Here is a 17,383-nt window from a genome sequence, read left to right on the forward strand (position 1 = left end):
CCAAATCACTTGAATGTGTTTTGGAACTTTGCCAGTAAAGTTAAGAGAACTTCTGAGCTTTAAAATCTGTGGGAAAGTTACATGCTTGAGACCTACTCTTTAACTCCTGTATCAAGACACGATTACTGTTGTACATATCCCGTGAGTTTTCTAGGAAAAGGGATTGGATGTGTATACATGAGAGCAGTTTACCAGAAGGAAGTTGCTTGCAGTACTGTACACCATTTCTGTATTATTTCTGTCCTTTCAATAACAGAGTTCCTTAAAGCTAAGTTTTAGCAGTGGTTTAAATATTTGTTTTCTTCACAGGATGCTTACGCAGAAAACTGTCTGAACACATGGCTCTCTGCTTGCTATTAATACAAATATCTGTGTTTGTGGCTCAAACATTTGATGCACCAATTAATGAACAGCATCGCCTTTGATGTACCAGGCTCCCCTGAACAGTCTTCTTTTTGGTAAAGGTTTTCTAGAGAGAGTGTTTATTTTCTTGTGTTTTGTAGCAAATTCTGAAATCGAGGTGTCTGTGTCTGCGAGAAATGTGAGGAGGTTGCTTAGTTTCCAGCGATACTTGAGATCTTCCCGTTTTTTCCGTGGTATCACTGTTCCAAATTCTTCAAACATTTTAGATGATGATTATAATGGACAAGCAAAGGTTGGTTGCTTGATTTTTATTTTTTTAAGTATGTGGGTTTTTTCAACTGTTTGCTAGTATATACATGTATCTCATGTTACTAGTGAAAGTGAATACAGATTTTAAGCATGTATTGTTTTTTGTGTGTGTGTATATGTGTATACATTACATATCTTAACAAAGTCCAGCCAAAATTGCATGTTTTCTAACAACTCCTTTACTGCACTCAAGTTTATTAGGATGATTTTTAGAGCTTGTGTGGCTAGCTTAATTTTTTAATAACTCTGGTGAATGGAGGACACGCTGGAATTACTGAAAACATAATGAAGAAAGAAAAATGTATCTGTATTTAGAAATGTAATGGAGCAATTTGGACAATTATCTCTCATTTTCGGTCTAACCTCACTAATGAACATCCATGAAGAGTAATTCTCTACTACTGAAAACTCAATAAAATGCAGTGAATGGATTTATCAGATTATTATACTCAGCTGACTTTGCCTTTGGTAGGCAGTTCTGCCAGTGAAGTGTGGTAGGTCTGATATGCATTATCTGGCAGTAAAGTGGGGAAATCAGGTACCAGGAGGAGGGGTAATAGTAAGGGAACGGCTGCTTGTTTGACAGACAAAGTACTGGGGACAGAGGACGGATAGATAGAGCTGAGAGGAGGGAGTGAGCAGGCAAGGGTGGTTCAGGTTATTTGGGATCCCAAAGCTGTGTTGTCTTACTGACTGGACAGAGTGCTCTTTTTTTCTGGGTTGAGTTTCTGGACAGGAATCATCTTTTAACACAATGAACGTATCCGTGACCAGGTTGGGGTGTAGGAAGAATGTGATAACCTCAGAGGATGGATTTTAGAGAGACAGGAAATTGAATAGTAAAAAGATATTGTTAATATTTCAGTTTCTTCAGGTAGCGGAGTTTTAGTGGCTGGTGGGTCACAGTACAGCTCCCCCAGCCTAATGAGAATAGGAGAGGGCAAGTATCTGTTGTAAAATGTGCAGGACAGGTATTTCTGATAGAGGTGGGAGGGCAGAGGTCATGACTGCTGAACTCCTGTGAGGCCTCAAGGGCTGTTTGCTGGAAGAACAGCTCGTGTGGAGCAGCAGTGGAGATGGGCTACCTCAGGGAGGTGAAAACTCAGAAGCCAGTTTCTTAAAACACAAATTAAAACCTTGGCTCCTATGTCTCATCAAGCACCTAGATGTTTCTTCACTTCTACGAACAACAAGGGAGGGAGAAAATGAGGTAGAGCATCACACAGTTTATTTACTAGCTCATTGCAAAAGTCTAATTTGATGAAGACAGAGTCATTCTGTCTGTCATACTGTTTCTGGTTTAACCTGTTTGAAATTGTGTTTTTATTTCTTTGAATAAATTTACTATAAGATAAATAGAAAATCTCCAGCCAGTTCTGCCAAGGCACTTTTTACATTTGTTAAAATTATTTTTTAATATGTCTGATTTGGGGGGTTGGGATTTTTTTTTTCAGTTGTCACACATATTTAATTATTTTTTTCAATACTGTGTCTTATGTAGAAATCTTAAGACTTGCATCTGTCTCTGAAATCTTAAATATTCCTCTGGGCTTCAGGAAGATAGGTATATACTGAGAAAAAAAATGACAGCTTTTGTGTTTTCTTTCAGTGTATGCTGGAGAAGGTTGGAAATTGGAATTTTGATATTTTTCTTTTTGATAGACTGACAAATGGTGAGTTCACTTTTGCTATTTCATTGGTGTTTTATCACTTAGCATAACTGTTGCTCTTATGGTATGAGATTGCTTGTTGACTAAAAAGCACACATTTAATCAGGTTATACTTTGATTTAATAGTCCTTCATCTAAATCCTAGTTAAATTACTGTTACTGTCAGTACTGATAGTAATCACTGATTTGTAGAAGAGGCCCTTGTACTTTGCAGGTTGCTGTTTTCTCTCAGTAATTTGAAGTAGTTATTTGATATAAATGAACAAAGAATTTTGCTAACCTAGTCCTTTTTTAATTATACACTGCTAGTAATTTATATGGTCATGTCCATTTATATTGAACAAATCTCTTTCTGATCAAATTTAATGTTAAATAGAATAGTTCTCTGTACAGTAAGAAGGCATGTTGGTATGAATGCATTATAATTGCAATATATATTAGAATACCTAGAGAATTAGGAGTTGAGCAGAGAGAAGCTGCTGTACACGTAGCTTACACAAAATAAAAAAAGGGAGAGAATATTATGATTAGTTTAGTGCATCCATTACAAATAGCAGTAGGAACTACAGAAGTTGGTTTAAAAAAAAAAAATCAAATAAAGTATTGTTGGAGCAAGTCCAGAGAGGGATCACAAAGATGATCACAGGGCTGGGGCACCTCTCCTATGAATACAGGCTGAGTTGGGCTTACTCAGCCTGGAGAAGAGAAGGTTCTGGGGAGTCCTTGTTGTGGCCTTCCGGTACCTGAAGGGGTTACAAGAAAGCTGTAGAGGGGCTGTTTGTCAGGGAGTGGAAGTGACAGGACAAGGGACAATGGCTTCAAGCCAAAAGAGGGGAAATTTAGGTTAGATATTAGGAATAAATTCTTCCCTGTGGGGGTGGTGAGACCCTGGCACAGGCTGCCCAGAGAAGCTGTGGCTGCCCCCTCCCTGGCAGTGTTCAAGGTCAGGTTGGATGGGGCTTTGGGCAGCCTGGTCTAGTGGGGGTGTCCCTGCCCATGGCAGGGGGGGTGGAACTAGGTGGGCTTTCAGGTCCCTTCCAACCCAAACCAGTCTGTGGTTCTATGGGAAGTTACAGACAAGCCCGTTACAGGAGAGATCAGTAAACACTCTGCAAAGAAGGAGGGAGGGCTGCAGCAGTGGGTAGTGTGAAGTTTTGTATCATTATCACAACAGTGATAGCTGAGTTTTGAATAGAATAGGAGATGAGCAAGTCCAGCATCATGGGGAGATCTGCCAGTGTAAGAAGTGAATGGAGGGCAGCTTTGCAGGTTTGACATCATTCAAAGGGGGGTGCAGTTTGAGTGTTCACAGTTGGCAGAATGAAATGGAGATTAAGGAAGATATAACACTAAAAGATAATTTTCTCTTCTGTTTTGTTGAAGCGATGCTCAGCTTAATCTAGTGTAAAAGTAGTGTCTCAGTTTGATTTAATGCATGAATGGATGCAAGAAATGAAAACAGTGAGATCTTTACAAACAGAATGTTTATATGGATAAACTTGAGACTAGCTAACAGTGAAGAAAAGCTCTGTATGCAAGTTCACCTGCTTGTAAGCATAGCTTGTGTCAGAAAAACTTACCAGATGGGAGCAATCTGAAATCATCCTTTGTATATGAGGCCTTCTCTAGCTTTTAAATACGCTTTTTTCAAATACACTTTCCAGTACCACCAATACAGCTTCTATTCTGGAAGCCTCTCTGTACTTTGCATCCTAATTTAGTCATTTTAGGAGGATGCTTTGAATGGGCAGCCTTGCTTTTGAAAGTTTGTAAGAGGAGAATGGTGTATCTAAAACTCTGCTTGATGAGCCGCCCTGGACAAGTCTGTAAGAACCAAGCTGCTCAGTAGATGTTATGTGAAGAACTGTGTATCTTGCTGAGGGAAAGGGGTGTGTACTCCTAAGTACTTCAAGCCTAGTAGTAAGCTAAATAGCAAAACATTTTGTCCTTTTGTACCTCAGTTTCTGACTCTGTTGGGTTAGTTCCTGTCATATGAAGATTGTCAGAGTCAGTGGACCAGAATTAAGTTATCTGCCTCTTCATATTGTTTGCTGAGTAAATAAGCAAGTGATCTCAGCTAAACATCTGCAAGCTGTTTCTCTGTCTTGCACCGTTTCACTTGTTTTACCACTGCAAGTGATTGTCATATTACAGCTATGCGTGGGTCAAGTAATTGTAAGCCTCTAACAGTGTACATTTCCTAGAGGAACTTAAAACTTCTTGAGTACTTGGTGAAATAAGGAGTAGTTTAGCAAAATACATGATGAAAATGAGCAATAACATACGTACAGCGCACAGTAATGGATAGCATTGGTTAGCCTTTTCCTTTGCCTGGTTCTTTTTGTATTCAGTTTTAAACTCTGTATTGAAATTGCAATGCAACATGCCACAAAGTTGAGTGCTGTTGCAGCAGGTTTGCACGTTCAAGCCTGTTGCTTTTTTAATGTTCAGTTAACATTTTCCTCTTACCAGCTAACAGTGGGCAATTGCTGAATGCATTGAAACTATGGAAAAGCACTGGTGATTACTAGAGGACGTAGCTACTGGGGTCTTGTCATGCAATAAGATTGAAATACTTACTGTACATGGGTGTAGAGAAATTTGCTTGTATAACTTTTGTGACTGATTTGTTTGAAATATATTTCTTATGAAAGAGTCACTGATTTCATGGCTTCCAATGAATTAGTATTTTCATCTTATTTTTAGGAAACAGTCTAGTCAGCTTAACCTTTCATCTGTTTAATCTTCATGGACTAATTGAACACTTCCAGTTAGATACGATGAAACTTCGTAGATTTTTGGGTAAATACAGCTTTTTATTATGATGAATATTGCTGTTTATCCGCATTTTTATACCTTAACTGAAGTGCTGGTTATAGTTTAGTACTGATGCAGTCCAGATTGTGCAGTGATTTTGAATTCTGTTGATTGAGACAATCTCTGAGTTTCTATGAGTTTAAAATCTCCATGCAAGTATTACCAAGTTTAGCAGTTTTGTAGCAGGTGCTGTGTTGTATTTATTAAATCTAAATTATCAGGAATATGTGTGACTTATTTATTGGGAAAGGCTAGACAGCTCCTTTCTTTGTTTTCATTTTCAGTTCTTTCTTCATCTCAATTTATGAAGTTCATGATACAGTTTCTCTGTATTGAACAGACGAGCTTGGCCATATTTAATAGTGTTGGTTTGATGCTCTCTCTTGCTCATACTGTCCTACAAAACACCATGTGGGTAGACTTTCCCCACAGAGTTCAAGACAATGTCATTCAAATGTTTGGGCCTGCAGTAGTGGAATGCTTCAACAGAAAAAATTGTGAATATGATGTGGAGTATTCAAGCCAAGGGGTACTTGTATTTGACAGCTGGAGGAGCTGTCTTTCATGTTTATCCCCATACCACGGACACAGATGCTGGCATAAGACATCCTTCCTTTGGTTCTGCTGTGGCAGTACCTTTTCTTCCCTTCTGTGGAGTGGGATGCTTTTTTTTTTTTTTTTTTTAACTAAGCAGGAGAAACAAGTTTCTGGTGCTTTCTAGCAAGCTTTCACAATTTCCAAGAAAACAATTCTGTGATTACAAAGCTTGTCATTTAAAAGAGGAGAAATCACATTTAGAAGGCTTTTCTCCCCTTTCAAATACAGGAATGTTTTTTTGTTTTCGTAATTTAGTTATCTTTCAGCTTCAAAAACTTGCAGTTGTCTTGCATTTCATGTTGTTTTAAAGTGGACTCAATGCCTTCCAGTTTCAAAAAAGCAGATTAGCTGGCCTGATATATTGGAATGTGAAGAAAACAAGTACAGAATTCTGATCTTGGGCTACTCAAGTTGTAACTGGGTGTGTGTGTTTTGTCTTTCTCATCCTGCTTATTTCCTGGTTGAAATGCTTGAAATGAAAGACCAGTTAGAAATGACTGGATTAGTTAAATGGTTATCAAAAGATGATCGTAGTCTTAACTACAGATGGACTACTCAAGGCCATGTCACTAAAATGAGATTAAACTTGGAAGAAGGCAAAATTTTATTTTAGCTTTGAAATTCAGCACTTCCCCCTTTCCTTTAATGCCTTCTGCTTAATAGCAGTAAGAAGAACACTTACTACATCTGTCTTAGCCTGTCTGTCCAAAGAACCTTTCTTCCAAATGCAGCTTCTTAACATGCTTCAACTCATTCTTTTCTGTTGCTACCACTTCTATCCTAGTTCAAAGCAGTCTGAAGATCAAATCCCAGATGACTAGGACAGCTCAACTGGTCCATAGTGCCACACAAGATTCACTTTATTTGAAAACTTATTGGAATGTTTTTAAGGAAAGAAATCTGATTTCAGTCCTCAGGATCTCAGCATTTTATTTTTGTGTGTGCATGTATCACATACCTGTGGTTGCCAGAGATGGATGATATCTCCTTCTGTTGTGTGATTTCAAGTTCTTATTCTAGACCCAAGCAGGGGGAGAGAAAATCCGAAGTACTGGGCTGTTGTGCCATTCTGGTTCTGGGAAGCTGATCAAAATGTTGCCCTAGGTCTGCTTTGTTAAATAAGAAAATGCAGACTTCAGGTAGCTGGACTCAGCCTATGAAGCCACAAAAAATTGAGGGGTAAGCCAAGGACATGGTCATTCACATACTGGATGTAAGGAGTAGGTGAAAGGGGGCTCTGCTGCAAGTTAATAGGGCCTGAAGAGGCTTATTTTTGATCTTTTCCATCTGAGGCGTCAGCTCGCAGTTGAGAACTGTTTTGACTTCACATGAGCCACATCTCCTCACAGATCCCATGGCAGTAATACTCCACTCTTGCAGTCAAAATTAGATGCAGGGTTCTGGCTTGCAAAGTGAGAAGGTTGTGGGCACATTTGTTTGCATGGGACCAACAGATTGTAGCCAGCCAGGAAAGGGCTCTCTTGAGGTTTGCTTGAAAGAGCTACTGTGTCAATCAGACAAAGCTTTTGAATATGGTTTGATTGCTCTGCTTCGGTTCTTCTTCCCTTCCATCCTTTTTAACGTTACAGTTCTTTTACTCTGCATACCCCAGCTAATGTGGATGTCCTTTAAAGTGTTCAACCTGTGCTTGCAGCCAGCCAGGAAGATGGGAGGAGTGAGGAGGAAGTCAAGGATAAATAGGGAATGCTAAATCTAGGAATGGTTAGTCAGATCATCATCTAAACGAGGTTCTTTTCTAAATTGCATATAGGCTTATATTTGCCTGAGTGCAAGTATGAGAAGATGCCTAACTATGTCGAGGTGACTTCCCATGACCACTCTCCTGAAGGGGAAAGAAAAGCACTTCGTAGGACAGGAAAGCACTGCCTAATTCTTCTGATCCTGTCTGTTTTCAAGGCATGATATGAAGTCATCCCGATGCTTTGGTGAACAGTATCACCTTCGTTTTGTATTCCAGGCCACCTCAACATTCAGACGGGCTAGGTTAGCAAAGGGAGCCTTTCCTAGGAAGTTCTCAAAGTCAAAGTATCTCAAATTATATATAAACTTCAACTGGTTTAATTTTTGCTCCGAGATGACTTTACGTGCAGTTGATTTCCTTTAGAAAATACTGTTCCTTCACATAAAAATCTTTTATGCCCTGGGTCTCTGTTCAAGTGATGATTTATTGACTTTGACACTTTTATGTGTGTGTAAGTTGTGATATTGCATATTTCTGTGCCTAAGGAGGACATATAAAATGGTACTTGAAAAAAAATTGCTGTTTTATTTAAATCTGGGTATTTGTTATTTTCCTGCAGTTATGGTTCAAGAAGATTATCACAGTCAAAACCCCTATCATAATGCAGTTCATGCTGCTGATGTGACTCAGGCCATGCACTGTTACTTAAAAGAGCCCAAGGTAAGGGGGTGTGTGCTCGCTTTCACGTCGCATCTGCGCGTGGAGATACGCGTATTCCTGTGTGTGCATAGAAGTGGGCTGTCTGCACGTATATACACACGTGTGTGTCTGTCTACACACGCTTCTGGTTAAGCAGAAACAAATACCAAGCCTGACAAGACCCACTTTTGGAACCCAGAAAGGTGAGGAAGGGATCCCCCTGAGGCTGTGGGTTCACACCTAGCAGCCTGCCTTCCTTTTCCCCTCTTCTGAGCTGGAGCTGTCCCTGGTGTCGCTTCACGTTGAACCACAGCAGGGAACTGATGAAGACTCGCAGCAGTTCAGTGCAGCACCGCGCCCCAAGGTGCTCGCTCAGAACCACAGCCTGAGCCAGGGCTGGCAGGAACACGCCTGTGGATTCATGGCTGGGGTGGGCTTTTCTGTTTTGTTGGGTGGTTGTTTTATCCTCCATCAGCTGCTGCTACTCTTGCTTTGCTCATCTTTGATGTCAGTGAATGGGATGCTTCTGCTAAAGGCACTTTATAGCAAGGTATCGGGGGTTCTCTTTGCCCTTTCTTTCTAAAAAAGGGCAGTGTGACAGACCTTGAAGGGCTGCACTAGTTGAGCATTTGTTTCTTATTGCTTGAACTGCTGGCAGTCTTTTGTAAGTGATGTCTCAGGCTGTTTCAGGGCTGAATCCTGTCCTGCTTTAAATTGAAGACAGTCGTGCTTTCTAGCCGGGTGAGAAGTTGTCTGTCTTGATGCAGATCATCACCAATCTGGTAGTCTCTTGACTAAGACAGCTCTTTATTCTGCTTCTGTGGTAAAAAGTAAGCTCTGGCTCCTTGGAGGCAAAGTGCCTCTGAAAAGCCATCCCAGTACTCCCTCTCAGTTTCTTGGTGCGGCTCTGTGATCTGCTCTTGGTGCAGAGTGCCACACCAGAGCTGCTGCAGGAGGTTTGGGTTGGTGGGTTTTGTGGTTTGGGGTTTTTTAATGGCATGCAGCTTGCAAGCTCCGAGTGTTTTGTATTGAATCCCTGTGATGGACGTTTTGCAGCGCTTCAGGTACAAATAGAGACTCTGTATGTTTAGTAACACAGCTATTGGTTCCCTTGCACCGGAGCATGTTACAGACACGTGGGGGGCGCTGGTAGATGTCAGATGTGGTGGTGAACAGGAACTTCTGCCTTTGCAGTGTGTCTGCTGCATTTCACTTCTCTGCAGGCAGGACTGTCCTCTTGGTTTTAGTGCAAGCTAGGCCTCATTACAGAGTTTAACTCTCACACCTCCCAACCAGAAGTAGTAGCAGCTATGAAGAGTGAAAATAACTGTGTGCTTTCATGCTGAGCTAATCAGCGTGCATGTACCTCTTGAAACTACTTATTTCTGGCAGATTTTCCTCCTTTGGTTCTTTTCCATTCTGAACAGTTCTAAAGTCTTCCAGAGCATTTGTTTCTTCCTTTTAAGATGAAAGGGTGTTATGTTTTGTTAAATACACTCTGTATTTAAAGCAGAATTGACACAGACTGATTTGGTAAAAGAGATTGGAGAGCTAATTTTAAGGTTTTGCTGCGTTTACAGGATCTGGTTAGAAATAGGACTTCATTATCATCCAGAAAGTAGCTTTTTGTGTACCAGCACTATTTAAGACTGAACCTTCCCATTCAGAAAGAATAAGGCTTAAATCACTGCTGAGATCTTGTACCTTTTGGGGAGGTAAATGCTGTGAAAAGTCAGTGGAATATTAGTTTTACGTTGTTAAAATTCTCTCTTAGTAATTAAAAGCCAATAGAAGCTCAAAGGAAAAGGCAGAAGTGACACCTGTGCACTTTTCTAAGGGCACACTTGCATTGCTAAAAGAGTTACATTTGTTATTATTTTCCAGCTTTCCAGATCTTTAACTCCATGGGATGTCCTGCTCAGTTTAATAGCAGCTGCCACACATGATTTGGATCACCCAGGCGTTAACCAACCTTTCCTAATTAAAACAAACCATTACTTAGCAACTTTATATAAGGTAAGGACAAAACCCACTTGTTCTGTTTAAAACCAGCTTGAGAGGATGCCTGAGGAGCACAGAGAAGGAGCATACGTTGCGATGTGCTTAGCTAGGGGTAGGTTTGAATCCAGACATTGTTCCCATGCAGCTGGGATCAAAAAGATGTGCAAGCTGACTGAGCATTCAGTGTTTGTGAATTTAACCTCCTATGGGTGGGAGTGGGGGTGGGGGGAAGAAGGGAAAGGGGGAACAAAAACTCAAACCAAAAAAAAAAAATCCCCATCCCAAACCCCAAGGAAACTGTCTGGTACTGCTCTTAGAATATAGCTCTTCAGCTTAAGAAAAAGCCATTGACTGATTCCTGTAATGCCCCTTTTTGTTCCCAGAATACCTCAGTATTAGAGAACCATCACTGGAGATCAGCAGTGGGGTTGCTGAGAGAGTCTGGCTTATTTGCACACATGTCACTAGAAAACAGGTATGTTTATACAAAATAGTATAGATCAGTTTAAGATGTAAGCTGTCACTTGAGAAAGCCTTGTGAAACAAGCTCAGTCGTTGCCTGGTGGTTCTGAATACAAAGCATAGATTCCAGTATATGGTAAGAATTCCCAGGTACCATACCCCTGGAGCAGAGCAGTTTGTGGTGCAACATGATGTTTGGAAAATAACATCTACAGTGAGCACACTGAAGGAGTGTATTCAGATAGCCAAGCACCTGTTTAGATTAAACTTGGCAGCCTCTTCTCATTCTGCCACCACAGCTGTAGTTTAAAATAGACCCTCTTCACCTACTTAGAAGAAATAAGCTTTGAAGAATTACTTAGTGCATTTAAAAATGGGGTGGGAGAAGGGACACATGATGTGGGACACGATGCTAAAAGCTGTTTTAGTCTTCCTGAAAGCTGCCAGTGGAACATCCTGATGTGTCTTTGTGTGCTGTAGGAGTTTTTCAGGGAGGAGAAATAAAAAAGGAGACAGTTCAGTCAGGGTGCTGGTTGTGACTTGTACAGGTCTTACCTTCATGACTGCACTAACACACCTTGTGGTGGCTGTTCTTCTTAACCCTGACGCTTTCTGAATGCTGGGTGTCGCTAATTCCAGGCAGCTGATGGAAAGCCAGATAGGTGATCTCATTCTTGCCACAGACATCAGTCAGCAGAATGAGTACCTGTCCATGTTCCGGTCCCATTTGGATCGAGGAGACCTATGTTTGGAGAACGCCAACCACCGGCACTTCATTCTACAGGTAAGGCTTCTGGAAACGTAGTTTTACTCTCAAAATAACTAAGCTAAAATGCTAAAGATGACTTCTTACAGGCTGCCTCTTACTTTCAAAACAAAGTAGAAATATCTTCTTCTAGTTGTTGTTTTGTTTCACTGCAAAAAGGTTGTTCCCCCGCTTCAGTCTCACTCCCAGTGCTCTCCCAGGGGGTGTTGTGTGTTGGTAAGGGGTAGCTTAGAGCTGCTAAAGCAAGGGAGAGTCCTGTTTCCAAGACAAGGTTTGGTTCCTACGATGAGTCCAGTGCAGGCTCAGAACTGCAAAATGCTTTGTCAGAACCTGTTTCAGGAAGGTTAAAAAGAAAATAAATGAAAAAAACCTTTTAACAGAAGTCAGTTTGCAGCTGTGCTAGGGAGGCATTCAGCCAGCCTGAGAAACAAAAGCCTCGAGAGTCTCTTTAGGTGGGTAGAAATATTCATTCTTGGATTCATCTTGTGAACTGTGAAGGAAAGTGGAAAACCAACAAAGTCTGGTCCTGTGCAAGCTGTTATTAAAAATGGGAACTTCAGAGGCAGCAATGGAAAATACTGTGTCCTTGCTTTGTTGGGTTTTTTTTCTGAGTTTATTGTTGTCTCCTGTACTGCTGAATGGACTGGATGTAGTGTCCCTGAAACGCTTCCACTTGTGACTGCGTTTCCATGTTACTCAGAGATGATCATGAGATCCGACAGTTCCCTGAGCGTGTTTTACATGTGATTGTAGAACATAACTTGGGAGGGAAGCACAAATGGTTGGTGGGTCTGCTGTGCACAAAGCTTAATCTGCTGTCAGGAAAGAAATAACTACAGATGCTTCAGGTGGAGGGAGAGGTGATCTAACACTGTTTGTTGACTTCCTAGATGGCTCTGAAGTGTGCTGATATTTGTAACCCGTGTCGGACGTGGGAGCTGAGTAAGCAGTGGAGTGAAAAAGTAACAGAGGAGTTCTTCCATCAAGGCAAGTGAGAGTAACAGTATCCTTTGGTGTGTGATGTTACTTACGCTGTGGAGGGAGTGGCTGCCAGTCGCAGCTGCTTTCAAGCAAAGGGATTTGTATCTAGAGGTTTATGGTGCAGTGTGGGGTGGTTGTGTTTGGCTTTCGTGGACTGTACGTGTGGAATGTGGGCCTTTCTAAAACCCAACAGAGAATCTGCTTAAAATCTGACCCCAGCATGACCTTCAGCCTGGAAGGTGCTTTGGATGAGTGGTTCTGCTGGCTTTGCATTGCTGAATGGTTTGAGCAAGTTGGGAAATTATTTGCTGTGTGTCTTCAACACGTGAACCTTGGCTCTGAGGCCTGTTGGTAGGCAGGGAAGTGCTTGGGAGGAGGTGTTTAGTTACCTTGTAGGCAGTTAATTAAGCTTTTAATTGACAAGTGAAGTGAATTTTACCTGTTACTATTATGAAGTTGTTTTAATAACAACAAAGTGTGCTTCTCCTTTCTTAAGGCTAGTTTAGCTGAGTTGGCACACGACTCCTGTATTTGGTGCTGGTCCTGTGAGGCTTATTCTGGTAAAGATGATGGGGTGGCAAAACAACAAATATCCTGGAGACTAAGCTCTGCTCTTCCATATTGCTAAGGGGGAATCTTTAATTTTTGTCACTTCTGTGGCAGTTTTCTGTCAGGAAATCTGTGATTCAATGTCTTTCCTTTAGTTACTGTGTGATGAAAAAATACAAAGTACTGTTAGTCTCACTGATGGACCTGCTTGGGGTTTGGTTTTGGGAGATGAGGAGGGAAGTAAAAGGAAATGCCTTCAAACTGCTGTGACTAACTTGCACAACTCACTTCTGTTGCTGTTTGATTCCTTTTGGGTCTGGACTTGATGACTTAATGGTTGTATCATACTTTCATTTCTTTAGGAGATATTGAAAAAAAGTATCACTTGGGTGTGAGTCCACTTTGTGACCGACAGACGGAAACTATTGCCAACATCCAGATTGGTAACTTATTTTATTTCAATTTTTTTGTGGGGGGAAAAAGCACCTTTTAGGTACGTTTCCCAGAGGTTTTATGTGCTGTGCTCAGTGCATGGGTACGGCAGAGGTTGGCTACAGATGGTTGGTTCATTGTGCTAACACACACATCTGCCTTGAATCCAGCCCTGAGGAAAGGTGCTGCACTGACAGTCACAGGATCACAGACTGTTTTGGGTTGGAAGGACCTCAAAGCCCATCTAGTTCCCACCCCCCTGGAATGGACAGGGACACCCCCCACTAGATCAGGCTGCCTAAAGCTCTGGAGAGCAGAGCCCCTCTATGTTCTCCCAGAGCTGGTATAGCATGGGAAGCAGCTGCCTGCCTTCTGCACTGCTGCCCACAGCTGTCCCCATCTCCAGGGGCTGGTTTGGGAAGAAGAGTAGTGCTCCTACCCTCCTCCCTACAGCCTCAAGTCCCAGCTCTCAGGATGTTAGCCTTCCTTTTTAAATGCAGCCTCCAGCAGAGGGGTGGGCAGAGGTTTGATGGGGAGCCGTGAACATGAGGTTTTTGCTATCTTGAGTTGGATTTCACATAGCAAAAGGGGTGACTGCTGTACTTTGTTTTGACACAAAGCTGCTGATGTGGGTTGAATGGGACTCAGTGAAGTGCACAAAGAAAAGTATTGGTTTAACAAACCCAGTACGAACCAGTGCTTGAAATGAGAGACAAAAGCCTGATCTGTCTAATCAGCTGCAGGGTTTTAATTCAGAATGTTAAGAAACTGTATTGTTCTGTAACTGGCAGGGCCCATCTCAGTGGTCTTTCCACGACCAAACATTCAAGGGTAAGAGACGCTATAAATACAGGCCCGTGCACGTACACACAAGCACGTATGAGAGTTGTGCTCTGGCGCCTGTTTCAAAATCTGTGGCATTTGTGTTTTTCAGTATTTTTTTCCCCAATATCAAAGTGAATAAAGAATAGGGGTTTGTTTCCCCCCCCTGTGGAATATGGTTCAGGCTGTCTTTGGGGCGAATTGTTACAACAATCTGTCTTTCAGAAATTTCTGAAGTAGTTTGTGTGGCTCAGTTGCTGATGTTCAGATTCCCCCTCCATGTACTCCAGAACTTTCCTTTATTTGGCCGTTGTTAGGAAAAGGCAGCAGTTAATTTGTGAGGCTGTGCAATTCTTTTGATTGACCAGTAAAGTCTTTTCCATTTTGAGAGACTGTTCTGTAGGGATGCCCTGAACACCAGCATGAATTTCCGAAGGCGCGCGGGAGGAGAAGTCCGGTGCATTGACTACTTTCCCTAGCAAATTTTGTGTAAAATATTTAGTTTGGGTGCTGTTTGGGGGTTTTCTATCTTCGTTTTACCTGCCGTTATTTTTTTGTTCACTTGGCTGTGTGTGTTTGCTTGTTTTCAAAGGCTTCATGACCTACTTAGTGGAACCACTGTTTGGGGAGTGGGCCCGGTTTTCAAACACCCGGCTGTCGCAGACGATGCTTGGCCACCTGGGGCTGAACAAGGCGAGCTGGAAGGGCGTGCAGAGGGAGCAGTCCGGCAGCGGTGACGATGTCGACCCCGCTTTTGAGGAAATGGACTCAGACATATTACCTCAGGAACCTCGATTGTCCTGACCTCAACCTTCCTGACAAAACTGCCTCTCTTCTCTCGGTATCTGCGCGGTTGGATGAAAGGAGATAACTTGCCAGCCCCAAGGTCTTGGTAAAATGGTCAAACGATGCCAGCATTATTTATTTCCAAGTTTTCCTTCGACACAGAGACCACTTGAACCAGAGGTTTGGTTTCTTTTTAAACCACAGGATCTGAACCCAGAGCAATATGCACCCGCCTCAGTTGGTTTTCGTCCGGAACCTCGATTATGCAAAGCACAGCGGCGACCGAGCCTCGAAGGAACAGTGCGACAGCTTCATCGTGCCACACGGTTTTTTGGGGGGGTTTTGTTGGTTGGTTTCTCTTTTTTTTTTTTTTTTTTTTCCCCTTTCCTTTTTTTCTTTTTATTTTGGTGAGATTTGGAAATACAGTCTTCAGATCTAAGACTCGGGAGACGGATCTTTCCACTTCCTTGGAATCTCGCGAGACTTGTGTAAAGGTGTTCCAAGTGTACCTTCCACTCAGCCCCTGTTTTACTACGGAAATGTGAAGTGCCCATCCTCTGCTGCCTCTGGCAAGACTTGATGTTTACAAATGTACTCTGAAACTCTTGGTTCTAGACTTTACCTTTGCGCATGGCTGTGAAGGAACCACTAACTTGGGGAAGGGAGGGGAGGGGGAGGTGTTTTGCCTTTTTGGTTTTTTGGGGTGTTTTTTTTTGTTTTTTTAAAGAAAAAGATCAAATCTGAGACTGCGGCTCTTGTTCCTTTGGATGCCAGGAAAGCCTCCCATTTGCCATAATTTTGTTTGTGCACTGGGAACTGAGCATTCATCATAGAGCACAGCCAAGCTTTACTCCAGTGCTGTATGGGAATGCGAAAGTTTTTAACGGCGGAAAACACTTCTGAATTCGGGAAGGGAAAGGGGGGGTGGGAGGGGAGGGGCAGGGAGGGAGGGAGGGGAGGGGAGGGGAGGGGAGGGAAGCGTCCGAACTGCATTGCGACTCTGCAGTGGGAACATCGCATGTTGTTCCCGCTCTTGTACACTTGAACTGCACATGCAAGAAACAGGTGGAATGTCTAAACACCATAATCAGCTCAGGGTATCTGCCAATCTGAAATAAAGTGGGATGGGAAGCGCGTGTCCTTCAGAACAAGGGTACAAATGCCCCTTTCGCTGCAGCGTGTGTGTATGTGTGGGTGTGTGAGGATGTTTGGGGCGGGGGAGGGCGGGAGGGTACCGGGAAGGGTTTTTGAACGGCAACATTTGATTTAGTTCTTTTTTGTTGTTGTTGTTGTTTGTTGTTTCTCCTTTTTTGTTGTTTTTTTTTTGTTTGTTTGTTTTTCTTCTTTTTTAAGTTTATTTATTCTTTTAGAATGTGATAATTTCATCAACAGCCACACTGGGGAGGAAACTGTAACAAATTGCTACAGATGCCTTAAACTATGCACAAAGCTAAGTGACCAAATTTGTTTTTGATTTGAAAAATAATGGTTAAAAAACAAAAAAAAAAAGTGCATTGTTTACGTATTCCTCCCTCTACTGAAACATTACCCACTGATGGGTTTATGGTGGGAAAAGGAGAAAATGTTTTTTAGGACAAAATTAAAGGACTAATTTTAAACTTAAAACATTCCATTTTTGTAATTTGTTTTACATTGTTTTGAGTACAGTAAGCACAACTGTAATCTAGTTTGAGAAACTGGTGCTTTCTTTTAGTTCATTTGTATTTCCCTGTTATTATTGTAAAAGACTGTTTATTAATTCTGTTTACAGTTTGTTGCAACAGCCATTTTTTGGGAGAGAGCTTCAGCGTAAAGCCATTTGTAAAGGCTTTGCCATATTCATTTTAATATGTGCCTGTTGCTGTTAACTTTTAATTAATAAAGAAAAACAAACAGAAGAATCTCTTCACGTGGAGCTCCTGTACATTTCAGTTACCACCGAGCCCAGCACTACGGAGGGGTCGCTACGGCTGCTCTCAGCTTCCAGAGTCAAACCCAGACCACTTGTGGATTGGAAACGTGTAACCAACCGTTCCTCGCACGGCAAAACCTGTTGCCTCTTGGAGGTTTCACTGTTTGGAAAGCAAACCCCGACTTACCCCACTGTCTCCCTTCGGTCCAATTCCGTTCTTTATTATTCTTTTGTGTTCCCTGAAGTAGTACAATGAATCTCAAAGTGGCCATGTTTAAAGAAATAAATTTATAATGAAACCCTTCTGTTGAACCTGCGTGAACCTCCTTCCTTCGCTGCCAGGGGGAGGGCTGGCTGCGCTCTGACGTCAGCAGCCACAGAGCCGGTGTGATCGGGAACTTGGGTTATAACTCAAGTTGTAGTGACAGCAAGAGCTGTGTTTTTTAGCAGGGTGTCCTTGATAGGATACTTGCCAGCGGTGGTGGGCTGGAGCTGTCAGAACAAAGAGTAATGGC

General features: G+C 42.1%; 1 protein-coding gene across 2 annotated transcripts in view; it reads left to right on the forward strand.

Annotated features, from left to right (window-relative positions):
* The window catches only part of PDE7A (phosphodiesterase 7A), a gene marked incomplete at its 5' end in the record, with an annotated part of 74,986 nt that extends 59,940 nt beyond the window's left edge, over window positions 1-15,046 (forward strand). For both annotated transcript variants that reach the window (XM_084260074.1, XM_084260075.1), the window contains 10 exons: window positions 504-655; window positions 2,282-2,345; window positions 5,049-5,144; window positions 8,078-8,178; window positions 10,042-10,173; window positions 10,542-10,633; window positions 11,260-11,404; window positions 12,277-12,373; window positions 13,279-13,359; window positions 14,763-15,046. In XM_084260074.1, coding sequence (XP_084116200.1) covers window positions 504-655; window positions 2,282-2,345; window positions 5,049-5,144; window positions 8,078-8,178; window positions 10,042-10,173; window positions 10,542-10,633; window positions 11,260-11,404; window positions 12,277-12,373; window positions 13,279-13,359; window positions 14,763-14,974 — 1,172 coding nt within the window. In that variant the 3' untranslated portion in view covers window positions 14,975-15,046. The remainder of the gene's footprint in view (window positions 1-503; window positions 656-2,281; window positions 2,346-5,048; window positions 5,145-8,077; window positions 8,179-10,041; window positions 10,174-10,541; window positions 10,634-11,259; window positions 11,405-12,276; window positions 12,374-13,278; window positions 13,360-14,762) is intronic.
* Between the last annotated feature and the right edge of the window lie 2,337 nt (window positions 15,047-17,383).

This window comes from Gallinula chloropus (assembly GCF_964237585.1).
Source record: "Gallinula chloropus genome assembly, chromosome: 2".
NCBI classification, from domain to species: Eukaryota; Metazoa; Chordata; class Aves; order Gruiformes; family Rallidae; genus Gallinula; species Gallinula chloropus.